At 35.7% G+C, this 22,009-nt stretch overlaps 1 protein-coding gene across 4 annotated transcripts in view; it reads right to left on the reverse strand.

Annotated features, from left to right (window-relative positions):
• Positions 1–2,309: 2,309 nt before the first annotated feature.
• The window catches only part of LOC121380391 (filaggrin-2-like), a 30,380-nt gene continuing 10,680 nt past the window's right edge, over positions 2,310–22,009 (reverse strand). For 2 of the 4 annotated variants that reach the window (XM_041509185.1, XM_041509184.1), the window contains 6 exons: positions 19,641–19,780; positions 11,012–11,060; positions 10,009–10,111; positions 7,961–8,039; positions 3,875–4,012; positions 2,310–3,101 (listed from right to left, as the gene is read on the reverse strand). In XM_041509185.1, coding sequence (XP_041365119.1) covers positions 2,958–3,101; positions 3,875–4,012; positions 7,961–8,039; positions 10,009–10,111; positions 11,012–11,060; positions 19,641–19,780 — 653 coding nt within the window. In that variant the 3' untranslated portion in view covers positions 2,310–2,957. Of the gene's footprint in view, positions 3,102–3,874; positions 4,013–7,960; positions 8,040–10,006; positions 10,112–11,011; positions 11,061–19,594; positions 19,781–22,009 lie in introns of those variants that run through there. The other 2 variants (XR_005958927.1, XM_041509186.1) reach the window with 2 other exon arrangements.

The following is a 22,009-nucleotide window of genomic DNA, read 5'->3' on the forward strand; positions in this document are numbered from 1 at the left end:
GACAAAATATGTTGTTTGTTTAGTAACACTACAACACATGCACTGCATCAGACAAAATATGTTGTTTGTTTAGTAACACTACAACACATGCACTGCATCAGACAAAATATGTTGTTTGTTTAGTAACACTACAACACATGCACTGCATCAGACAAAATATGTTGTTTGTTTAGTAACACTACAACACATGCACTGCATCAGACAAAATATGTTGTTTGTTTAGTAACACTACAACACATGCACTGCATCAGACAAAATATGTTGTTTGTTTAGTAACACTACAACACATGCACTGCATCAGACAAAATATGTTGTTTGTTTAGTAACACTACAACACATGCACTGCACCAGACAAAATATGTTGTTTGTTTAGTAACACATGCACTGCACCAGACAAAATATGTTGTTTGTTTAGTAACACTACAACACATGCACTGCACCAGACAAAATATGTTGTTTGTTTAGTAACACTACAACACATGCACTGCATCAGACAAAATATGTTGTTTGTTTAGTAACACTACAACACATGCACTGCATCAGACAGACAAAATATGTTGTTTGTTTAGTAACACTACAACACATGCACTGCATCAGACAAAATATGTTGTTTGTTTAGTAACACTACAACACATGCACTGCATCAGACAAAATATGTTGTTTGTTTAGTAACACTACAACACATGCACTGCATCAGACAAAATATGTTGTTTGTTTAGTAACACTACAACACATGCACTGCACCAGACAAAATATGTTGTTTGTTTAGTAACACTACAACACATGCACTGCACCAGACAAAATATGTTGTTTGTTTAGTAACACATGCACTGCACCAGACAAAATATGTTGTTTGTTTAGTAACACTACAACACATGCACTGCACAGACAGACAAAATATGTTGTTTGTTTAGTAACACTACAACAACACTACAACACATGCACTGCACCAGACAAAATATGTTGTTTGTTTAGTAACACTACAACACATGCACTGCACCAGACAAAATATGTTGTTTGTTTAGTAACACATGCACTGCATCAGACAAAATATGTTGTTTGTTTAGTAACACTACAACACATGCACTGCATCAGACAAAATATGTTGTTTGTTTAGTAACACTACAACACATGCACTGCATCAGACAAAATATGTTGTTTGTTTAGTAACACTACAACACATGCACTGCATCAGACAAAATATGTGCACTGCATCAGACAAAATATGTTGTTTGTTTAGTAACACTACAACACATGCACTGCATCAGACAAAATATGTTGTTTGTTTAGTAACACTACAACACATGCACTGCATCAGACAAAATATGTTGTTTGTTTAGTAACACATGCACTGCACCAGACAAAATATGTTGTTTGTTTAGTAACACTACAACACATGCACTGCACCAGACAAAATATGTTGTTTGTTTAGTAACACTACAACACATGCACTGCACCAGACAAAATATGTTGTTTGTTTAGTAACACTACAACACATGCACTGCACCAGACAAAATATGTTGTTTGTTTAGTAACACTACAACACATGCACTGCATCAGACAAAATATGTTGTTTGTTTAGTAACACTACAACACATGCACTGCACCAGACAAAATATGTTGTTTGTTTAGTAACACTACAACACATGCACTGCATGCACAGACAAAATATGTTGTTTGTTTAGTAACACAACACATGCACTGCACCAGACAAAATATGTTGTTTGTTTAGTAACACTACAACACATGCACTGCATCAGACAAAATATGTTGTTTGTTTAGTAACACTACAACACATGCACTGCATCAGACAAAATATGTTGTTTGTTTAGTAACACTACAACACATGCACTGCATCAGACAAAATATGTTGTTTGTTTAGTAACACTACAACACATGCACTGCACCAGACAAAATATGTTGTTTGTTTAGTAACACTACAACACATGCACAAAATATGTTGTTTGTGCACATGCAGCACACAAAATATGTTGTTTGTTTAGTAACACTACAACACATGCACTGCACCAGACAACAATGCACTGCACCAGACAAAATATGTTGTTTGTTTAGTAACACTACAACACATGCACTGCACTAACACTACAACATCAGACAAAATATGTTGTTTGTTTAGTAACACTACAACACATGCACTGCATCAGACAAAATATGTTGTTTGTTTAGTAACACATGCACTGCACCAGACAAAATATGTTGTTTGTTTAGTAACACTACAACACATGCACTGCACCAGACAAAATCTGTGCATGCACCAGACAAAATATGTTGTTTGTTTAGTAACACTACAACACATGCACTGCACCAGACAAAATATGTTGTTTGTTTAGTAACACTACAACACATGCACGGCACCAGACAAAATATGTTGTTTGTTTAGTAACACATGCACTGCACCAGACAAAATATGTTGTTTGTTTAGTAACACTACAACACATGCACGGCACCAGACAAAATATGTTGTTTGTTTAGTAACACATGCACTGCACCAGACAAAATATGTTGTTTGCTTAGTAACACTACAACACATGCACTGCACCAGACAAAATATGTTGTTTGTTTAGTAACACTACAACACCTGCACTGAACCAGACAAAATATGTTGTTTGTTTAGTAACACTAACATGCAATGTTATCTTAAAAGTTAACTTTATAACAAGCAAAGTTAATACCAGACAAAATATATTTTGCTTAGTTGTAGTTAAATATGAGATACTAGTACATGTTTTTATTAAGAAGGCTATTTCAATTTTTAAAACACATTTCTTGAAAATCCTGCATTGAAATAGTTTTTTGTCTACAAGAGAAAACGACCCTAGAATATTAAATAAATGTAATTTGTGTTGGATTTTCCCTGACTGCAGCTGTGTAATGACGTACTGAAAACAGTCATGAATGATGTCATGTAATGAAGAATGATCTGCATTTTCTCAGACTTACAGTAAATATTTTTGCCACAGTCGCGGGTTCTGTATTCGTCTGATCGACTTCACCAGTCTGCCTCGCATCGTGTGACGGAAGCTATCTATCACGGTTTTGTATTCTTCTGATCTCGGTTGTAACTTTACACTGATGAAATCCTGGAACATTACGTGGAATTAATAATATAAAGAAAACAAAAATCTGGCTGCTTTTTTTTTTAAATTAAGCAATATGAATGAAAGAACAGTTTAAAAAAATTTCAGTGCACTGTTTTACCAGGAATTAATTATTATTGGGTGTAAAAAATATATTAATTGACATTTGGTCTAGGTGAGTATTTTCTAAACTGTTCTTAACCCAATGACCACCCCCAGTAAAATGTAATAGGCTGGTACCTGCCTACCTATTGATGAGTTATTATAATTATTTTGAAACGTAACGTGACTCTAATTGGAAAATGTACACTATATGTGTTGAAATACGCTTTTATCAGATACCTGTTCAGGTGTATATCCTAATGTACCGGTATTTAAAAAGTGTTTTGTGTAACAACACCACTAGAGCACACTGATTTATTAATCATCTTTTATTGGATGTCAAACATATGGTAATTCTGACATAGTCTTAAAGAGGAAAACCGCTACATTTTTTTATTAGAAGCAAAGGATATGCACCATCCCACAGACGGCCTTTGATATACCAGTCGTGGTGCACTGGCTGGAATGAAAAATAGCCTAATGGGCCAGTCGACGGGAATCGATCCTAGACCGACCGAGCATCAGGCGAATGCTTTACCACTAGGCTACATCCTGTGCCACTAATGTATTTAACCAAGTTATTAAAAGTAAGGGATGAAAGTGGGTTGTACAAAATCTGGACATTTTAACATTGGTGGTTACAAACTGAGACAATTGTGAGGGTGTTAACTAACCGTGTCCTTATCTGGCATTGGGTCCCAGTGTTGTGGCAACTGTTCCATACTAGCGAAGTCGTCTGCTGCTGAAAGCACCGGGCTGCAGCTGGAGTGGTCTCGATCATTACATGGCTTTTTGCAGTAGCGGCAACATGTCTAAATTTAAATTTTTTAAAAAGAGGAGATTTTAAAAGCTGTATGATGCAAGAGTAATTTGTTGAGAAACCTTTTACTAATTACACAATGTAATTTATTTTAAAATGCTGATGCAAGTTTAAACATTAACAAGCATTCTGAGAGTACTGCTAAAGCAATATATGTTCCCTAACGGGCCCAATTTTTTTTCGTATCACCTAAGTTCAAGGGCCATAATCTGTAACAGTATATATATATATATATATATGTGTGTGTGTGTGTGTATGTATGTATGTACGTACGTACGTACATACGTACGTACATATGTATGTATTTATTTAAGAACGAATGAACACACTGGCTCAAGAATGTTTTAAAAACTAAAAAATTATTATTTTCTAATTTTGCCCCAGGGATTCTAAATTGATCTTAAATTAATACAAAATATAACTGTTTTTTGGTCAGTCCTGTTTTAAATTTATTTGGCTAGTACTATGTTTTGTTTATCAGCCAGACACGATGTATTTGTTTTTAAAAATATTGTTAGGAAAGGGATAACAACAAACCAACCGCTGAAAAATGGACTGGTTTAGAGGCTTAGGTGGCAGGTAGTCGTGTGGAGACTAAGATATCCCTGAGACTTGGATTTTTTCTGTATGCAATAACCGAACGTGCTGTAATAGGGTTTTTCATAACAGTTTGCAGATTAAAAACTCCTTCTTCATAAGTTTACCAATATCAATGCTACGTCGACTGTAAATTATTGGAAAAATTATTTTATATCTTTTTACGGCTTTACATTGATTCCAAATGGCTGTTTTGTCTATAATGTACGAATACAGAAGGCCTCTCGTTCAAGTCTCAAGAGGTCTGTTTCATCTTTTGAAATCGGTATCAGGGGTTGTTCAATTGGAATTATTTCAAAATTTTCATCTAATGAATGGTCAGGTAGATTGAAGTGATTGGCGACAGGGGTGTCAACTTCATGCCGAATATCATACTTGTAACAAACTGCTCTAATTCTCAGTTGGTTTTGCGTTTGTCCTACGTACTGTTTTTTACATAAATTACAGGTGATTAGATATACTATATTTTTCGAATCACAGTTCATGTCTGTCCGAATTTGATAATACATGTATTCAATTTTGGTCTGTTGACTTTTGAAAGACGACTGCGTTTTAAGTAAGTTGTGATGTCTACACCTGGTTTTGGCACAAGTAGTAGAGGAGCCAGTGCTTATTTGAGGTGATTGGTTATGCTGAAGTTTGTATGGTTTATAGTCTTCAGTTGCCCTAATTTAATTTTTCTTAAAAACCGTTTTGAATATTCCCTAGCTTTTAAAGCACTAAATAAAAGTGAGCAAGCCTCATTGAAATTCTGTTTGTGACTCGAATTTCTGTGAAATCTAATAATCTGAGATTTAACAATGCGTTTTAAGGTGTGGCATGGGTGAAAAGACTTGCAGTGGAGAAGTTGGCGTGTGTCTGGGTTTGAAAAACACTTTGTAGTCTAGGTAACCTGATGTTTCAAACTATGTACCTTTATAAATTGTTACATCCAAAAAGTCAACTGATTTATCTGATATGGTGGCCTTAAGTTTGATATTGTCATCCTGTTGATTTAATAGCTCAAAAAAGTTGCAAAATTCTTGTTTCGAATGTGGCCAAATGATAAGTATATGGTCGAGATATCTGAGGTACAAAAGAGGTGTTTTACTCGATTTCTTTAAAGCAGCCTCTTCCCATTCGGCAACATAGATAGATGCAATGTTTGGACTAAAACGTTTGCCCATAGCACAACCACAAACTTGCTGATACATTTCTCCATCAAACTCAAAATCATTTCCTTTTAGGCTTAATTCTAACAGCTCAGTAATGTTCTTATCTGGTGCCAACGATAAAACTAGAAGATCAGTATAATAATGTTTTTAATATTGTAGGGGTTCGGATCGAACTTTTGCCAATGATAAAACTAGAAGATCAATATAATAATGTTTTTAATATTGTAGGGGTTCGGATTGAACTTTTGCCAAAAAAAAAAAGTTTTCAGGACTTGAAATTAGGGACTCGACTTATAGCCGAGATCGACTTACAGCGAAGATATACGGTACTTATCAAATGCTCTCTTAACTGAATGAATGCCCGCATCAACACCTATGTTGGTGTACATGGAGTCAATATCAAGGGTAACCAAGGTAGAATTTTTTGGGATTTTGGTTTTTTGATCATTTTGATAGAAGATCTTCAGTGTTTTTCACAAAACGTTCATGTCTATTTGCAATTGGTTTTAAGTGAAAGTCGATGTATTCTGAATATTGTACAATTCTGATCCACAGTCTGAAATGATTGGATGACCGGCTGGTGTGTTAATATCAGTCCATGTATCGACTGGCTTGTGGATTTTTGGAAGTAGATAAAATTTCCGGGTTTGTGATTGTGACCTGGCTTCTAAATATTTTACTTGTTTTTTATTAATATGTCCCTGATCTTTTAGACATTGAATAATTACACTGAACTTTTTACAATTCTCAGGTCAAATAGCTTTGTCTTATTTTTTGTGGTACTTTGAATTATTAAGCTGTCGATGGGCTTCCCGGATATAGTTCTCCCTTGATAGAATGACAGTGGCTGACCCTTTATCTGCAGGTTTTATAACAATTTTGCGGTTTTTGCGTAGTTTGGTGAGAGCACGACATTCCATGACGGAAAGATTTTGCTGATTTGTGTAAACTGTCATATCACCCACTTTTTCCACTATCCTTTTATGAGCTTTAATGATTTCAAGATCTATACTAGAGTTTGGGGGTAACCAGCCAGAGTTTTCTGTGAATGGGATTTTTTCTCCAGTTGAATGCCGAAAATAGTCGGCCAGTTTCATTTTGTGGTCAAAAACTGCCGTATCCATTATACCATTGTCAAGTTTAGCCTCTAAGCCTGTTTTTGGTTTGAGGGTGGGAACAAAATTCAAACCCCTGTCCAGTAATGATTTTTCAGCGGATGTTAGAAGGTTAGTGTCACCAGTTAGGTTAACAATGTTAGTTCCTAGTCCTAAATCAGGGTGGACATTACCCTTTCCCGGCCTTAGTTTAAATTTAAGTACCTCATCCAACTGCGATAAAGTTTATTGGTAATTGTTTCTGTCCAGTGAATGTTGTCCTGCCCAACCTCAAAATCACACGCGTGAAGTGCAGGTATAATTTTGATGTCCCTCATTGTTTTTACAGCCAAATGTATTTGGTTGAGGCAGGTTTTTTGACTAGCCAAAAGTCTGTCCGAAAAGTTAAACTCAATAAAAAGTATTTTTGACCTAGGGAAACGTTTCCGAATCGAGCTTATCATGTTTCGCAACTGATTTATTGCACTGGTTGGATTTTGATCTTTTGAGTTTATAGCAATGTTAAGAACAATGGTTTTGGGTTGAGACTTGCCCTTATAATTTGAGGCCATGGTCCGAAAGTGATTAAAATTGGCGCCTGGGTAACATTCTACTTGCACCTCAGGATGCTTGCTAATATATATGTGTGTGTATATATATACATGTATGTATGTATACATGTATATATATATATATATATATATATATATATATGATAAAGCTATATACAAAATTTCAGCTCAGTATCTCGAGGCATTGGGGGGAAAAAAGTACAGAAAACTAATTTTCATATCTCCCAAGTTCAAGGGCAATAACTCTATAAAAATGGATTAATCACCAAGAAAGTCAAACTTGATCTGTAACAATTTTGGCTCAATATCTCAAGGCATTGTGGAAAGAAACGTCTATAAAAATATATGTGGGACATATGGACAGACAGACAGAAGGATGGAGATGAAACCTATATAGCCCCCTCTGGTTGCCATTTGCCTTTTGATACAAATAGACTGTACAGTGTGTAATGTTTTACAACTGTAATGAGAAACAGATCCATATGTATATGTATGATGTTTGGTTTATACTAATTAAAAGTACCATCATGCAATCTTCATTTTGACACTGGAATTCTTTAATCCCAGGAGCCATCTCAACAGGCACTCCACAATCTGGACACCTGAAAGGTATGGACATTAAAAATACTCTATACCTGTAAAACTAAAACCAAACTTCTAGCTGACTTTTCCTTGTTAAATTATTTAAATGTCTAATTTTAAAGGGATTAGCTTGAGTTTAAAGTCATAGTAACAGGTTTTTGGCTAATTAATATAGCCTTTTTATTGTTAACATTACGTAGTTCTTACATTTCTTGCTTACAGAATATAAATATCTGAAAATCCAGTGGATTTCTGGTCATCATGTAACATGGATAACACATGGCTGTAACGCTTAAATTAAAAAGAAGGAAGGAAGAAAATGGTTTATTTAACGACGCACTCAACACATTTTATTTACGGTTATATGGCGTCTGACATATAGTTAAGAACCACACAAATATTGAGGGAGGAAACCCAGTCGCCACTTCATGGGCTACTCTTTTTGATTAACAGCAGAGGATCTTTTATATGCATCATCCCACAGACAGGATTGCACATACCACGGCCTTTGATATACTAGTCATGGTGCACTGGCTGGAGCCAAATTAAAAAAACAACACCCAAATAGCATCAAAATAAGTAAAAAATTGTTGTCGCGGGACCTGTTCCACGAAGCGATCTTGGCACTACTATCACAGTAAATACCTACCATACTGACCTTAATTTTCTATGATTGCCAGCCCGTTCCATGTGGCTTAGCTTACTGTTGTTAGCTTACTGTTGTAAATGATGGTAAAAATTTACAATTGGTACGAGGCAGTTAGATCATGATTTGATCATTTTCCAAGAAGGATACTAACTCTTTGCGTTAAAATGGATCTAATATACACCAAACAGGCCTACCTTTTATGAAACTCGGTGTTCGAAGAAAAAAATTCACACAAAAATATGGGAGATAACCCTCATGTCTTAAGCATATCACTTAGCAAATAAACTGACAAAGTTACTTCATGGATGTCCAATACCAATGAATACATCCACGATGTTCAAAATAGTCAGTAATCAATTTATTAATTAACTACTGATAAATCGCATTTCTTTGCAAACAAGATTTTAGTCATTAAAGGGGCACTTACGACTACCATACGAGGTAAGGTTGCTTTGTGGAACGGTTGTAAAGTTTACACGTGCCAGTGTGAAACTTATCTTAAGTCACTAAGATTCCTTCGTTGAACAGGGCCCTGATCACCAGAAGGATTAAGTTAAAGTTTGTTTTGTTCAACTACATCACTAGAGCACATCGATTTATTAATCAACAGCTATGAGATGTCAAACATTTGGTAATCTGACATGTATTCTTCAATTTCATAGGAAATCCACTATATTTTTTCCATTAGTAGCTAGGGATCTTTTATATGTATTTACCCACAGACAGGAAATCATGTATACCATGGTCTTAGATAAACCACCAGTTGTGGGGCACTAGTTGAGACGAGAAAAACTCCAGTTAGAGAATGAACGGGTCGACCGAGGGCTTGGAACCTGCAAACAAAACACCGTAGACGAGTGCTCTACTTTAGGTCCTGCCACTCCGAAGGTTAACACGTATCAGGAAATTTGAGAATGAAACTTCAGTCTTCACAGGACGGGAAGCAGCCCATTGGTAAAATGCTCGCGTGATGCGTGGTCAGTCTGAGATCGATCCCTGTCGGTGGGGCTATTTCTCGTCCCAGCCAGTGCACCATGACTGGTATATCAATGGCTGTGATATGTGCTATCCAGTCTGTGGGATGGTGCATACAAAAGATCCCTTGCTACTAATAGAAAAATGTAGCAGGTTTCCTCTCTAATTACCAAATGTTTGACATCCAATAGCCAATGATTAATAAATCAATGTGCTCTAATGGTGTCGTTACACAAAAACAAACGTTTTTAAAACTTTATTCTTGACAACATTCTCAAGTGATCTGTGTTTCATCGTTGAAAGTATCTTTGCGTAATAAAACTAAATGCAAGACAGCCTGGGTCGTATGATAGAATGATACATACTTGAACATGTTTGGCATGTTGTTGATACTTTCTAGGCAATATTTATCCATTTTATCCTGGAACAAGTCTATCACAATGGACGGGAGAATCTTCTTTGCTTCACCTAAAATTAAAAACAAGATTCAAACTAAAATCACCATATTATATAGCATCAAAAAAAAGAAAAGAAAGAAAAAAAAAGAAAGAGTTGTACATGTAAGTTTGTTTGTTTAATGACACCACTAATCTAAGAGCACATTGCTTTATTAATCATCGGCTATTGGATGTCAAACATTTGGTAATTATGATTCGTAGTCATCAGAGAAACCCTGCTACATTTTTCCATCAGTGGCAAGGGATCTTTTATATGCACCATCCCACAGACAGGATAGCACATATCATGGCCTATAATATACCAGTCATGGTTCACTGGCTGGAATGAGAAACAGCCCAATGGGCCAAATGATGGGAATCAATCCTAGACCGACAGCGCATCAAACTAGCACTTTACAACTGGGCTACATCCTACCCAGCAATGAAAGAAAGAAATGTTTTATTTAACAACACACTCAACACATTTTATTTACGGTTATATTGCGTCAGACATATGGTTAAAGACCACACAGATTTTGAGAGGAAACCCACTGTCGCCACTACATGGGCTACTCTTTCCGATTAGTTGCAAGGGATCTTTTATTTGCGCTTCCCACAGGCAGGATAGCACAAACCATGGCCTTTGTTGAACCAGTTGTGGATCACTGGTCGGTTCAAGTGGTTTATACCTACCCAGTGAGCCTTGCAGAGCACTCACTCAGGGTTTGGAGTCGGTATCTGGATTAAAAATCCCATGCCTCGACTGGAATCCGAACCCAGTACCTACCAGTCTGTAGACCGATGGCCTAACCACTACGCCACCGAGGCCGGTTACCCAGCAATGAAGTTAGAGTTTGTTTTGTTTAATGACATCCCTAGAGAACATTGATTTATTAATCATTATATATAATAACACAGTGAACATGCTTACCAATAGGAATCTCACTCTCGCACAGATTAATGGGGCAATTGATATGAACCTGGAATGAAAGAAAAAGAGGAAAGTACATCAGGCTCCTTGTTTTAGAAACCTTTATGCCTGAATTTACAAAGCCTGTTTTAGACTTACACACGTGTAATTACATGTGATAGCAATGCTTAGACATCTGTGTTTAAGAAAAACAGGCTTCGTAAATTTGGCCCTTAAAACTCTAGACAGACCCTAGTTTTTAAACATTAAGGCGGGATTTAGCTCAGTGGGTTGAGTTCTCGCTCGAGGTGCTTACGTCGCGGGACTGACCCAGCTCGGTGGATCCATTCAACTCATTTGGGTTTTTTTTCTCTCATTCCAACCAGTGCACCACAACTGGTCAAAGGCCATGGTACATGTATGTGTTTTCCTGTCTGTGGGAAAGTGCATATAAAAGATTCCTTGATGCATTAGGAAAAATGTTGCGGGTTTCTCTGATGACTACGAGTCAGAATTATCAAAGTTTGACATCCAATAGCCAACGATTAATTAATCAATGTGCTCTAGTGGTGTCATTACAAATTAAAAAAAAAAATAAACACTAAGGCATATTTTTCACTACTAGTGCCATTTCTGATAACTGGAATCATACTTTACTTAGATTTTATTGTTTAGATTATCTATTTCCATACATCCGAAGTGTTTCTGGTCATTCTGGTGTTTTTCATGTCACAAAATGCATCGTTCATATTTTTAAAAATGCACGTATGTCTGAGAAGTAACAGTTATGGAGCTGAGTTTTAGTCTCTTTTTAAGGGTATTTCAGCGTTTCAGCATCACCGACTCTTGTTTCACTCTGTTGTGACTTTATCCAAATGTGTTACAGGTTTGTAGATTACCTAACCAAACTTAGTGTTCATTTTTACAGGTTGAAACTAAGGTCTGTGACTTTTAAGTTTTTAATTTGTCAAGTACACACTCCAAATGACACTCCCCATAGATTGTAGATTAATCAATCTTAGTGTCCATTTTTACTGGTTGAAACTGGTTAATTTGGCAAGTATGCACTCCAAATGACACTCCCCATAATGCATCAAAATGACATAATCCACCATTACTCAAGCTTCAAAAACGTTCTGAATTTGAATGTACAGCTAAAAGGTCTGCAATTTGTATGACGTTAACCATAGTCCATGAGCCAGAGGGGTCGGTCGGTACCATCTGGGGGGACAAATGTTCATAGTAATATTTGTCAAGGCCTACATTTATGATAGCATTGCAGGACTCACAACTTTCTGTATGTATCTACCCGTTTTGTGACCTTACCCCCATTTCCACGACAGTTATATTTTTACAGAAATCCTAAAGGGTGACTATATTAAAAGCATTGTAAAATATTTGTCAGGGCATTTAAGAATAAAAAATTTGGAGGATTGGGAGATAATGGATTAGAGAATTCAGATATATTACCAATATTGAAATCCTTTGAGGATTAGGGTCTCATATAACACTTTTTTTTGTAACATTACAAAATACAATTCACAGTTTTATTTTTCAGTAGAAATTTAACATAAAGTTTAGGATCAGCACCTCAAATATTCTCTTTAAACGTTCTAGTTACAACAGAAGCTCATTTGGACATCCAGTTATTATTTACATCCTATAAATAAAGTTTTGTTGTATGATTTGCTGTGTAATTACACATTTTATAACCCTACCCCTATTTCCTCAACAGTTATATTTTTACAGAATTGCTAAAGGGTGACCATATTAAAAGCATTGTAAAATATTTCTCAGGGCATTTAGGAAAACATAACTTGGTAGATAATGGATTGGAAAATTCAGATATATTACCAATATTGAGGCCCGGAGCAGACTTCTGGCTATCCAAAGCTCGGCCCTGGGACAGACATGCTTGAAGCTCTAGTGGCAAATGAGCATGTAAATACTATACCCGAACCCAAACCAATATTGAAATCCTTTGAGGATTAGGGTCTCATATAACACTTTTTCTGTAATGTTACAAAATACAACAAAATTCACACAGTTTTATTTTTCAGTAGACATTTAACATAAAGTTTAGGCTCTGCACCTCAAATATTGTCTTTAAATGTTCTAATTATAATAAAAGCCTATTTGGACATCCAGTTATTATTTACATCCTATAAATAAAGTTTTGTTGCAGGATTTGCTGTGTAATTACAGATTTTAAAACCCCACCCCTATTTTGTCAACAGAAATATTTCAATGAAATTGTTAACAGTGACTAAATAAAACACATAAAATATTTATTAGGATGGTCAAGGCAAAAATAAGAGAAGAACAAGTTAGTGGAATATGAATTTCAGAAATAGAAGCAATCGTATCATCCCTAGAGTGTTAGGGTCTCAAGTAACACTTTTATTTTTACATTACATAGTGCAATGTCCACCATTTCTCAACAGTAATTTCACTTGAAGTTTAGGTTGACATCCTCAAATGTTCTGTTTCAGGGATTTTATTGCACACAAATCTATATTAGGCTGCTAAATACTACGTAGGTCCTGCATGTAAAGTGAATTTGATGTTATATATTGGTGATATGCCATTAAAATGATCTCTCATTAGACTAAAACCAATTAAAAGTCTACGTTATTGATTTAAATCCCACATTGATCATGTATTTATTGTTATCTTTGTAATATAACCATGAGTACAAAGGTATTATTGTTTAAAATTGTGTCTTTGTACAGTCCATGGAAGGATACTAACATATCATAAGATGGTCACACACAAATAGGCATACTGTTGAATCAACAACTTAAAAGATCAAAACAACACATTTTTATTATATTCAAGTTTACCTATTTGTTAACTGCATTACGGTAATACACTGGTAAGTGATTCAGCTGTACACGTTTCCTAAAATTTAATATTAATGCATCACTATCTTCATAATTATGTTGAACTAATCCAGACATTGAAAATAACATGACAAGGTGTGTCATACTCCCTGCTGAAGACAAATGATAGAGCTTTATGTCTCCTGAAACTAGAGGCTACCACGAGTTGGCACTGCAATATTTTTCAACCACCATTTAGCCTAATACAGACAAATCTATCTTGGGACAACATTGATAGACTGGAGGTGGCTGTCACTGGTGGGGCAAATGTTTGAAAGTTTATGTTTCTGGTGCATGTGTTGAACCAGAGTCACTGGTAATGGATCATACCAATGGTAAAAAAATACCTCCAAACATTTAGCTAAAGTTGCTTGAAAACAAATAACCTCATTTGGAGACTAGCAAGGCAGACAAACACAGATAAATGGAAAATCCAAAGTTGGACTGAAGTCGGTGTGAGTACCAGAGATTTCAATATGAACCATCTTAAAGATACCTGCTTACTATCAATACATTTTGTTCCGCGCCGACGACTACATTTCAAATTGTGAACCATAACCAAAGCATCTCAGAATAAAACTACCTTTACAAACTATTGCTGTAATGATGAATCAAACAGTTTGCAAAGGCATAAAGACAGTTATGTCATTATTATCTTAAGAATGGAATCATTCTTAATGCTATAGGCATCATATGATGGTGATTTCAAGGCTTGTACATAGGTATAGGGGTATATGATTGCTGTAGACGTAGTTAGTTGAGTCCTTGAAGTAAAGATGTACAACCATGTACATGTATATCATGAAGCTCTACAAGTATTATGTGACTAGCTTGGTCAGTTTACTATTTAGGCAAAAAGCCAACCAAAGAAAAACCCCAGCATGGTTAAAGACTAGTACCAAATGAAATTTGACAGCCTAGCAGTTTGCCAAGTTTTAGCAGAGTTAAACAATCTCTAGAAAGATTTATTCAAATGTCTGTCACACAGAAATGAAGAGTTTTCAGCATTTTTGATGCCTCACAGTTACATAGATGCATTGCTTAGCCTTCTACGAGCATCTCATGTGGGAATTGCACTTTAGGGCTATTAAGTTAGTGATTCCATGGTGCTCTGCTTTGACAAGCTGTATTATGGCACATACACACCGACGTATTAAGCACAAAACCTATTTTCCAATAGAGCACCTTGATATTTTTGAAGCCTTTCAGATTGGCAGCCTTTTTTATCAGATGTATGACAACAATATTTGTGGATGCATTCCTAAAAACCACTAAGTTAAAGTGAACAAAGATGCCCGGACTCTAGAGGTCACAACAGGGTTAAGGCTAAATTATGCTGTTAAAAATATACAGCAGAACATCATTGTGTTATCATAAAGAGTTTCCAAAGCCAAACGTTTAAAGGGATTATGAGTATATTCCATAGTACTGGTAGTAGGCCTCATTCAATGTTGATTAAATGCATTTGCTGAGAACATCTGTACTGCATAGGTAGTTTCAGGGGATACTTACTGCCTTTTACTTGATGAAGAACAATGTTATGCAGCCTAGCTTCAAGGGTGAGCGACTATATATAACAATAAATCTCATGACAAAATCAGAACAAAAAATTAATTGAATACCAATCACTGTTTGTGTGCATCACTGAGCTGGCACAAGGCATAATTTCCAGATATGCTTTAACTTTCATTGGGCCTCATTGCAGATGAATTTGAAATGAGCAGATAGTCTAACAGAATTGTTTCTAACTATTGTTGATGGGATTGACTTGGTCCAGGTAGTAAACCGTGATTATGTTAATTTTTTAGAGGTGGTAAATCATTGTTGCATAAAGCATTATGAGGTGGAAGCTACACAAAACATGTTAATATTATGGTTGGTATATATCATGGGACTTTTACTAAGAGCAACATATTTTGTAAAACAGTTGAGAACCTTTCGGAATCAGGTTACCAATATCATCAATTTAAATACTTTCTTAGTCAAAGAATGAAGGAAGGCAGTATACACAAGTACACTCCAAGGGAAAGTGTTTTGATAACAAACATTAAAACAATATCCAAGGTTGTATGCCATCCGGTGTTTTCTAGTTGACTGATGCTTGCTATTGCATACAGTTCATGCTGCAATTGAGGGATACAAGTAAGTTGCTTTAAGCTCAGAAGACAGGAACTATATTTGGTGCTTGGCATTCCAAGAGATCCATGGAGTTCCATCACTCTCACAAATATGGTCCTGAAACTGGTGCAAGTATCGTTGAATCTGTATTGACTATCAAAATGTTTGTAGAGTTGTATACACTGGGGGTTACACTGCCAGTGTACCTAGGAATCAGAACTGTGTCTAATTTTGAAGCCTTTCCGAAACATTAAAAAATGTACCAATAAAAACTTCGCCTAATACCAAGTGCCTTTGATACAGGCTGGAAAATAGAAACAGAAGAAGACTACTATAGTATACAGCAGCTATATAAACTGGTATAATGTTCATAATTGAACATTTTGACAACCAGGTTGAAGACAGTGATGGAAATGTAGCACAGAAATTTGATATCTGCAAAATATGTGATCAACAAACATTTGGGTACATTAAAACACTGAAAAAGTGTAAACCTACACTTCAACTGGAATTACAGTTGTAAAATGGTGAAAATTGCATTTCCTAATAATCAAACAAAAAGTGTTATGTTATGTACCCTAACCTTCAAATGATGTCACTATTGCTTCTATTTCTCAGATTTACATCCCATCAACTTTGTCTACCTTTGGGTTTGCCATGTACATCTTAATAAATAGTGCATGATGTTTTTATTTAGTTATCCTGTTAACAATTCCTTTGAAATAATGCTTTTGAGGAAAGGGGGTATAGGGTTATCAAAAGGATGTAAATATTAATTAGATGTCAAAACGAGCTTCTGCTGCAATAAGATCTTTCAAAAAGAATATTTGAGGTGCTGACCCTAAACTTTATGTTAAATTTCTACTGAAAAATAAAACTGAATTATATTTTGTAACGTTACAGAAAAAAGTGTTATATGAGACCCTAATCCTGAAAGGATTTCAATATTGGTAACATATCTGAATTCACCAGTCCATTACCTCCCAATCTTCCAAGTTTTGTATTCCTAAATGCCCTGATAAGTATTTTACAGTGATTTTAATATAGTTACCCTTTAGCAATTCTGTAAAAAATATAACTGTCATAAAAATTGGGGTAGGGTCACAAAACGGGTGGATACACACAGAAAGCTTTGAGTCCTGCAATGCTATCATAAATGTAGTCCTTGACAAAAATCACTATGAGCATTCGTCCCCCCCAGGTGGTACCAATTGGCCAAATTTTGTGTCCTGGCTCATGGACTACCAGTCTTAATTTAAAGGCACAACAAAGGTATTCTTGAGAACACCACTGCACAAGCAAAATTGCTATCTATTGATGCTTGACAAAATGTAAGATTGAATAAAAAATACTGGGCACCGGTAAGGACATAATAAAATAAATGCTAGACTTTCAACCATTTTGTTTTCAAAATAGGGGCAGGGGGTGAAATTTTATTTTAAAAAAGATATTTTCAAGACATATAAAACAAGCATTCTGAGAGTTCCGAAAAACTCTCTGTTTACGAAACTGCGGAGCTGTATTTTCGTCATTATCAGCAACTTCATAATAAAATAAGAAGTAAGCTGCTATATTGTTTTCTAGTCTCCAACAACCTGTCGTAGGATTTATGATGTATTTACAATATTGTGGAGTTACAACACTTTTGAAAATACGCTACAACATTTAGTGCAGTCACTTACGATGGATTTACGATATAACATAGCTAAGATGGCTTCGAAAATACGGGCTCTAGTAACCTATAGTTACTACCAGCCTTGGTGGTGTCATGGTTAAGCCATTGGACATAAGGCTGGTAGGTACTGGGTTCGCAGCCCGGTACCAGCTCCCACCGGGCGGCTGTCACCCAGAGCAAGTTTTAACGACTCAATGGGTAGGTGTTAGACCACTACACCCTTTTCTCTCTCACTAATCACTAACTAACCCTCTGTCCTGGACAGACAGCCTAGATAGCTGAGGTGTGTGCCCAGGACAGTGTGCTTGAACCTTAATTGTATGATAGAATGAAAATAAGTTGAAATAATAAATATGTAGGTTACTACACATTTATGAAATCTACAGTTCCCATTATGATCTCTTCGCAAACACATTGACACTTATATTTATTATTCATATATATCACTGTTCTTGTTGTATTGATTCATTGGTGTGTAATTTATAATTAACGCACAATTGATTAAAATTTAAATTGTGGTTCTTTTGTTTAAGAAAATAGAAAACAAGAGAGTGGAAAACGAAGTATACGGGGCCCCGTTCCATGAAGCGATCTTAGCTCTAATATCATCTTAAATGTATAACTACCTAATGTACTTAAGGCGATCTTAGCTCTCATATCATCTTAAATGCATAACTACCTAATGTACTTAAGACGATCTTAGCTCTAATATCATCTTAAATGCATAACTACCTAATGTACTTAAGGCGATCTTAGCACTAATATCATCTTAAATGCATAAGTACCTAATGTACTTAAGGCGATCTTAGCTCTAATATCATCTTAAATGCATAACTACCTAATGTACTTCAGGCGATCTTAGCTCTAATGTCATCTTAAATGCATAACTACCTAATGTCCTTAAAGTGATCTTAGCACTAATATCATCTTAAATGCATAACTACCTAATGTACTTCAGGCGATCTTAGCACTAATATCATCTTAAATGCATAACTACCTAATGTACTTAAAGTGATCTTAGCTCTAATATCATCTTAAATGCATAACTACCTAATGTACTTCAGGCGATCTTAGCTCTAATATCATCTTAAATGCATAACTACCTAATGTCCTTAAAGTGATCTTAGCTCTAATATCATCTTAAATGCATAACTACCTAATGTACTTCAGGCGATCTTAGCACTAATATCATCTTAAATGCATAACTACCTAATGTACTTCAGGCGATCTTAGCTCTAATATCGCTTTGTGGAATGGGGCCCTGGTAACCTGAATGATCATTCTCGATTTATTTCAATGCCTGCTTTTATCCACAGGACAGGCAGGGAAGGAAGGAAATGTTTTATTTAACGACGCACTCAAAACATTTTATTTATGGTTATATGGTGTCAGACATATGGTTAAGGACCACACAGATACTGAGAGGAAACCCACTGTCGCCACTTCATGGGCTACTCTTTTCGATTAGCAGCAAGGGATCTTTTATATGCACCATCCCACAGACAGGATAGCACATACCACAGCCTTTGATATACCAGTCGTGGTGCACTGGCTGGAGCGAAAATTAAAAAGACAATAACACCCAAATAGCATCAAAATAAGTCCAAAATAGTTGTCCAGGGACCCATTCCACGAAGCAATCTTAGCACTACTATCACCGTAAATACTTACCATACTGCCCTTAATTTTCTACGATCGCCAGCCCGTTCCATGTGGCTTAGCAAGGGATCTTTTATATGCACTATCCCAAAGACAGGATGGTACATACCACGGCCTTTGTTACACCAGTTGTGGAGCACTGGCTGTAACGAGAAATAGCCCAATGGGTGGACAGGCAGGGATAAAAATCTACGATCTATGTCATGACTTAACCTTTCAAAATATAAACAAATGAATGATACAGAAACAAAGGTCAGTCAGAGTACATACCAATATGCATACAATCAAATATATACGGTCAAAGCTTAAAACAAACCTGGCTATCACTGGCAAACATGGCCTTGACCTCTGGTTCAATACATTTTTGACACACGGCATGTCCATCACAGCACTGGGCTAGTTCCTTGCACTCTTTGTAAGCTCCGCAATAATTGCACTGAAACTGACTGGAAACTTCTACCAAAAAAAAAAATTCTCAAATCTAATGTATACGCATCTATATGCATTTTTTGTGTCTTCCAATGGACCAGATACAAGCCGCCACTTAATGAAGTATGGGAAATTAGCTTTTTCAGAAAATGTATGGGTTAGTGTATTAAATGAGTTGCAGCTTAGATATCTAGTCAGACAGATGACAGACCGACAGACAAGCAGGCAGGCTGGCCGGCAGACCATAAACTTACAGCCAACTCATGGGGAAAGCTTCATGTCAAATCCAAAGTAAACCTACATGTATTAGTGTGAATCAATCCATGTGTTTAATGACTGGGTCCTGTAGGTAAAACAGTCAAGTTGCGATCGTCAATTCATGGTCAATAAACTGATACAATATGGTGATGTATAACAATGTCACCATTTCATAAGTATACAAAGAGTACTATTTATTCTGCTAACATCCCAACTAGTCGGGTTGCCAGATGCCAAAATTTGACCTAACCTTGAACTAGGGTACATACGATGTTTTATGGTGGTTTTATGTCATTTAGGGTATCCTGAATCGGAAACTGCATGATGACACTTTGTCATCATTGAGCAATTCTTTTTATGGCCATTTTAAAAACACCTCCTCCAGGCTAAAAAATTGCCGTTTTTTAGTTAGGCCTACTGTGTCATGCTATAATGTCCTATAAATACACAGTTATTACAAGACCTCTACCTATTTAGATACCTTTTGCAAACATTATAAAATAAATACAAAATATATAGCAACATGTAAGTGGAGTTTACTGGTGGCCATCTTGGTTTTCAAAATTGCCACCATTGCAAATTTAGTTTGTTCAATACTACCACACCCAGGCAAACCTAAACTTTGTTTTAAAGTGGTATAAAGGTAGTTAGACATGATTCCATGATCACTACACATACAAGGATATTTGTAACCTGTATGTTACATATTAAAACTATTGTAATATAACAATTGTATTTATTGATTATATGTCCAAGAACCACTTGAAACGGCATCTTTCAAAAGAAATGTTACCCCCCAAAAATATGTCTTATAAAAATTTGACAAGTAACTATATAAAATCATCTGCATCACATGTATGATATATAAGGTGAATTTTGTTACATATGTAAATGCAGGCATGTTAAAATAGACTGGTAGCTGTCAAATTTGATTGGCTAATATAACATTTACGCGGCACATTAAACACGGTACAGATGAAATAACATATTTACGATAGTGCTTAAAAAGGGAAGTCTTAATCTAAATCTGATCAATATTTTTGTAAAATACTTATTTGGTTCCTTGCTTTAAATATCATTCTATGCACATCTTTGTGCTCATTCAGATTTTCCTTTGTTTATGGAAGCTGTAGCGCATGTACTAGTGCATGCTAAAAAACTGGCAGGCTTACTACAGATGGTGTTGAAACCATACTCTGTAGACAAAACACTTTACAGTGATTCATGCTTGAATACACTCACGACTATTGTAACTTCTTTTCGAAACAGTTTTGTTAAGAGATACCATATTTAATATGCTAATAGCAGATTCGTAATTGTCACATCACACACTTTTAAATGTTTATACTACTTTTATATATTAGTAGATTAACGCATATTTTTGTCAGATAAGGTTTTATTTTGAATGCAAAGTATTTTTTAACATAATCACCAAATTTTAATTAGCAGCTTTCTTCTTTGGAACATAATTTTTACTGTAAAGTGTGATGTGCATGTACGATGTCATTACTGTTCTTCATCAGTGTAATTTTCATCATGCATAGTATTAAGGATTTATTTACAAATGTCCAGTGCAATACATTGTCAGAAAATGGTGCAAGATAACTCTTGACATGAACAGTTATTCATGAGCAGGCATTTTAGCAAGCAGTCACATACCATTACTTCTATAAGCTTTGGTAGAGCACACACCAGTACAGTGACTGGGTATGCCGTTTACAATGTCCCACCCACAGTCATATATATTTACATCGTCAGCTTTCCACATCATGGTTTTAACTTGTTTGATGTGCTCAGTCAATGCAAGATCAGTAGGACGTTTGATTAGGGGAATGTCTCTTTTACTTGTAAATAGAGTGTGCTTCAAGTGGTTCATGGATGAATGTCTGCAAATATATGTCATAGGACATGCAACAAGCCTCAAACCATACATGATGAAAATGACTGGTGAAAAACAGTAATGCCATCATACATGAATATCACATTTCACTGTAAATT

This window comes from Gigantopelta aegis, chromosome 9, assembly GCF_016097555.1.
Source record: "Gigantopelta aegis isolate Gae_Host chromosome 9, Gae_host_genome, whole genome shotgun sequence".
In the NCBI taxonomy this organism is placed as follows: domain Eukaryota; kingdom Metazoa; phylum Mollusca; class Gastropoda; order Neomphalida; family Peltospiridae; genus Gigantopelta; species Gigantopelta aegis.